Source organism: Stegodyphus dumicola, chromosome 12, assembly GCF_044657685.1.
Source record: "Stegodyphus dumicola isolate Sdum_Otavi_A_Nest chromosome 12, ASM4465768v1".
In the NCBI taxonomy this organism is placed as follows: domain Eukaryota; kingdom Metazoa; phylum Arthropoda; class Arachnida; order Araneae; family Eresidae; genus Stegodyphus; species Stegodyphus dumicola.
In genome coordinates, this window is record NC_140779.1 from 121,964,251 (window position 1) to 121,969,478 (window position 5,228).

Here is a 5,228-nt window from a genome sequence, read left to right on the forward strand (position 1 = left end):
ATGGATATTTTAAATGCAGAAGGAACTGGCCCTTCCAAAACTGCAGATATGTGGAGGAAAGTAAGTATAATTTTATATATGATCTTTTGCAAAATGGAAATATTTGAAAAGTTTACATCTTTGTAAACTATTTGTTAACAGGAACTTTATGTTAAAAATATTTGTTTTTTGTCTTAAAAGGTTGTTCAACAATGTCATAAATCAAATAATTGAAGTATAGCATCGCGTACCCGTGGTTAATATTCCAAACTTTTATCTGTATTTACTTCTCCAGAAGAAAATCTTATTGAATTCTCTTGTGACAATAAATTGATGACGAAATTCAACAGTAAGGAACGAAGTCACTTTCTGATATTATTAAAAAAGGAACAATCTGAACATGACTCCATATTTGTGCTAGCCAAATTCTCAGTTGTTTTCTATGATTCTAAGATTTTCAAAATGTGTTCTATGGAAAGGGGTTTATTCTTTCCACTAATTACAGTTCATTTAGTCAATGATATAATTGTTCGAAATATTTAGAACATTTGTATAAATTGTTTCTTAATATAAAATATTTCATTTATCTTTAAAATTTAATCAACCTAATTGTATTAGCTGCCTGTATGCTGGAATTGACAGGTCAAGCAGAAAGCTGAATCTGAGTACTATTGATTTACCATGAATTCCATAAACTGCTAATGCTTGGGAATATTACTACAAATCATGTGCACGTTGCACAACATAAATTTACTTTTATCATTCTATTAGAGTATATCTTTTTGTATAGCATGCTTATGAATATGATCTTGTTTTATATGATTCCTTTTTTAAGCATACATAGGAGTACTTACACACGAATGATTAACAGGTTAGAAAATATTATTATTATACTATATGAAAAAAGGTCTAATCTTTGGAATATGGTAACAGGTAGTTTGGCGACATTTTGGTAAGGCGATAAAGGTTACTAGCTAGGACTTTAGCAGTGTACATGGATAAAGTCAAGAGTGTGCGCACTGCCATTTTTGTGCAATTCTGGGATTTTTTTTTTAAGTGAAAATAGGTCGGCGTGTACATGGATGATACCGTGTTTGTGCAGTTCTTAAAAACGCAGCAAGCAGTGGGCGATTCTGCACTTTGTCCCAATTTCGCACCTAATCTCCATCATGATTAAGCACTTTTGTTCCATAAAAGTTCTAGCATAAGCATAATTCGGCTAGCAGATTGTTGGGAAAAATATTGAGTAAAAAAAAAAAAAGCCCTTTACTTCCCAAAAACAAAATGGCGTCCAAACAAAAACTAGCAGGTTGCTATAGCAGGGTTGGTCGCCAAAAAATCGCCAAGTTACAATAATTAACCGAAAAAGTGTTGGATATTTAAATTACACTAATGTCACTACATGTATAAAATTCTATGAAGTGTGACAAAATACAACATGAGTTGCTTATCAGTAATTATTTTTGACTCGGATAAATTACAAATCATAAATTTCATCAATATATCTGCTTTATGTAGACATGGAGAGATTACAAATTTTCAATCAAGAAAAAAGCAGCTAAAATAGCTCAACATAAGAGAGAAACTGGAGGAGGCCCGGAAATTAAAGACATTTTGACACCATTAGAGGAGCGAGTTTTTGCACTTTATGGCAGTGTTATGTCACGTGGAAATGATGAAGTTCCTGAATCTGCTGTTGAATTTGAATGCTTTGTAAGTACATTAATTGTTAAATTTAAATCATGTTAGAAAATAAATGCTAGAAGCTTTAATGACTGGCTATATACACTGTGAAGTAAAAATGTACATATATTTCAGAATTATAATCCAATATATGACCTTCTGATTGTCCACATTCACATTTAATTATGATTCCTTGTATTAAATTTAAATAATATTAATCTTCTGGAATTTTAGGTACTCTTCTTTATCGGAGTCCGATTCAGATATGTATGCATGTTTATTTTCATGCATGCATACATTTCTACATAAGTATGTGTACACATATATGCATATACATACATACATTTCTGAATCCGTCCCTATAACAGAAGAGTACCCAATTTTATTCCACAAGATATGTTTGTAAATTTTGCATATAAAAGTGAAATTCATTTCCAATTTTGTTAGTATCTCCTGGAAAAGAGAACATGTTTCTGCACCTAGTTTTCAAATTTGAAAATGCAGTATGTTTTAATAATTAGTATGTTTTTAGTTTTAAATAATGCATATTCATTATCTCGTAACATTCTAAAACCATACCTTATAACTTTTTCTTTTGGAGTACTTACATAAAGGCATACTAGTGTTACATATAATTTTTATAGCATTCAATGAGTTTTAGTTTGCTGTTTCAATGATAAAAAGTTATTTTAAATGCTATAATTCTTTCAACTTCATTGCCTTAAATGAAAGCATTTTATTTGTATAAAAGTCTTAATAATACTTATTTTCAAAGCTCTTTTTTATTTGTATAATATTTCTTAATAGTCAATATTGTTAGTCATCAATCTTCACAACTACTTTTATTTCAGGAAAATGTTTCTCCTGAAAATATATCAGAAGGAAACATTCCACTGTGTGATGTCGACTTCAACACATCATATGAGGTTATAGCCAGTGCTTCAAATGGTGGGTCAACTTTTATAAAAATCATTTTAAGAATTAATGTTCTAACTAAAATGTTCATGGTTTCCTTTTTATAAAATGCAAACTGTTTTATTTTCAAAACATTATTTAAAACTTAACCATTAATCCTCTAAAGCAGCCCTTATCTATTGTCTATCAATCTTACTTTCAAAACAAAAATGTTAAAATATACATCATATAGCAACAAAATGTTGAAGTGTATAATAAAAAATCCACAATTACGATTACACTGTTTAAAAATGTCATGCAATCTAAAATATCAATTAGTTCAATATTTGAACATTACACTGGTATGCAAAATTTAATGATAAGATGGTTTTGCAAATGTAACATTACGCAGAAGTGTTCCACGTTGATCCAGATCATGCGATGTGTACGTTGTGCAAATGATTCAAACTTGGTGAAATGTGGAGTGTACTAATTTTTTATTTTACAATCATCTTTCCAAGTGATGTCTTACGAATGTAAGCAAAAAAAAAAAAAAAAAAAAAAAAAAAAAAAAAAAACTAAAAGCTTTCAGATTTTACATTACATCCAAAGGTTTTTTTTTTTACATTTTGTGTCTTATCTTTATTTATTAACTATCATGATCTTTCCACTTAAACCATAAAATTCAGTTCAACAGCAATATTGCAAAATAATTTTTAAATGAGCATATCTTTAGAATTTCCGATACACAGTCTCGCGCGCTGGAGATATTTTTTTTTTCTTCCCCCCGTACAGTGTTGCTATTTCTCACTTTGAAATCATTGAGTACTTTAATCAAAAATTTCTTACTGTTACAAAATAAGAAATCGTTAATCAAACAAATTCCAAATTAGGGCTTCTAGATGTCCATATACAGTGGAAGATTACATTATTGAAAATTTGATGTTTCTAGGTACTGTAGTTTTTTCTCAATGTGAGAATTTATCATAATTTGGATTAAAAAAACTGAGCGAGCCTTGCAGGTTTGCTATAATGACAATATGCACCATGCAAGGTGCCAAGAAGAGAGGAAAGACATGAAGTAATTTTAAAGCTAAACTGTTCTAATGACTGAACAATCCCCAAGATGGAGAAATATAGGACAAGTGAGCAAAACCATCCAAACAAAAAATCAAAAGGATGAAAATGCTCTCCAGAGGCTTGTGAAAGGATGCTGTGTGCTTGTCCTTAATTTTTGCACATCAACCTATTTAAATATTGGAGATTATATTAAAAATTATTGTTTACTATAATTAAAATATAAAATATTTTTCAGATAATTTTTTATTTATTCTGACATGTCTGAATTTCAATTACTATTTTCAGATTCTAAAAGGAAACGAAAGCCTACGGCAGCACAGATAGCTGACAGGCTTCTTCAGAGTCAACACAGCACTGCACAACATCAGTTGCATATAGCTGAGTGCAAAGAAAAGGAAATCAAACTACTAGAATTGCAGATAGAGCTGCATAAACAGAAGCTGGAGTTTTATGCAATAAAAGCAGCTGCAGCAGAAAGAAGAGCTGTTGCAATCGAGAGACTAGCTTTGGCAGCTGAGAGGCAAGCAATGGCTGCAGAAAAGCAGTGTGCGTGGACAGAAAAAATTTTCCATTTAAAAAATAAAAAAGTTAACACTGATAATCAAAAAATAAATTTTCAAATGAGAAAAGAAAATCTAAAATATCTGTAATGTGTATTTTTGCAATAAAATTGATTTAATAATAATTAAAAAAAGATAAATATTTTGGATATGTATTATTTGTGCTTCTATAACTTCAAAATCTAAATCAAATACATATTATTCAATTAAAATATTTATTATCATTAGTTTTAAAAACGAGTTAAAATTAAATTATCTGTGATTTTAAGAGCAGCAGCTCTTAATGATGGTTCAAAAACTGTTGGTGGAATTGGTCCCCATGGTTCTTCTCTGCAATCATTTTCAACATCAGGTAATTTGTAATGCCTGCAAATATTATGCAACACTGCACAGGCATTTACAATTTTCCCAGCAGTTGTTGGTTCATAATTTAATTCTCTTGCATGCAGTAGACAGCGAAATCTTGATTTCAAAACCCCAATACATCTTTCAATGCAGTTTCTGGCTGTTACATGCTTCTTGTTATATCTTTCATTAGCAGATCCTACAGTTGGGGAAGACACAGGAGTCAACAACCATGGTTCCAAAGGATAGCCTGCATCACCTGAAGTATTAAGATATATTTTTCACACTTGTGAAAAGTAATTTATTTTTAAATACTTTGCAATTAAAGTCTTAAGTACTAAATACTTAATATATATTAACCAAAGAGATATATACCACATGAAAAACAATGAAACTTTACATAAATTACTGACACAAAAAGATTATATCTCACAAAACTAAAAAATTACTTTCCTAAAAGCCAAGAACCAGTTTCATGATGCCTGGAAAGTGCATGCCGAACTCCTGAAGATCGCCACACAAATGAATCATGTGAAGTACCAGGAAATTTCGCATTGACGTTGGTGATCATCAAATCAGAATCGCAAATCTGAAATAAAATGAGGTCACATGAAATCTTCATACTGCTTTAATATAATTTTTGACCACTAGACATAAGATGTCAGAAATATACCAATCAAATTATCA

General features: G+C 30.2%; 1 protein-coding gene across 1 annotated transcript; it reads left to right on the plus strand.

Moving 5' to 3' along the window:
- Positions 1–4,286, plus strand: LOC146993743 (uncharacterized). Its single transcript, XM_085827423.1, has 4 exons — positions 1–60; positions 1,498–1,692; positions 2,514–2,610; positions 3,922–4,286. The coding sequence occupies exons 1-4, from the start codon at positions 1–3 to the stop codon at positions 4,284–4,286; spliced, it is 717 nt and encodes a 238-aa protein (XP_085683549.1).
- The last annotated feature ends 942 nt before the right edge of the window (positions 4,287–5,228 follow it).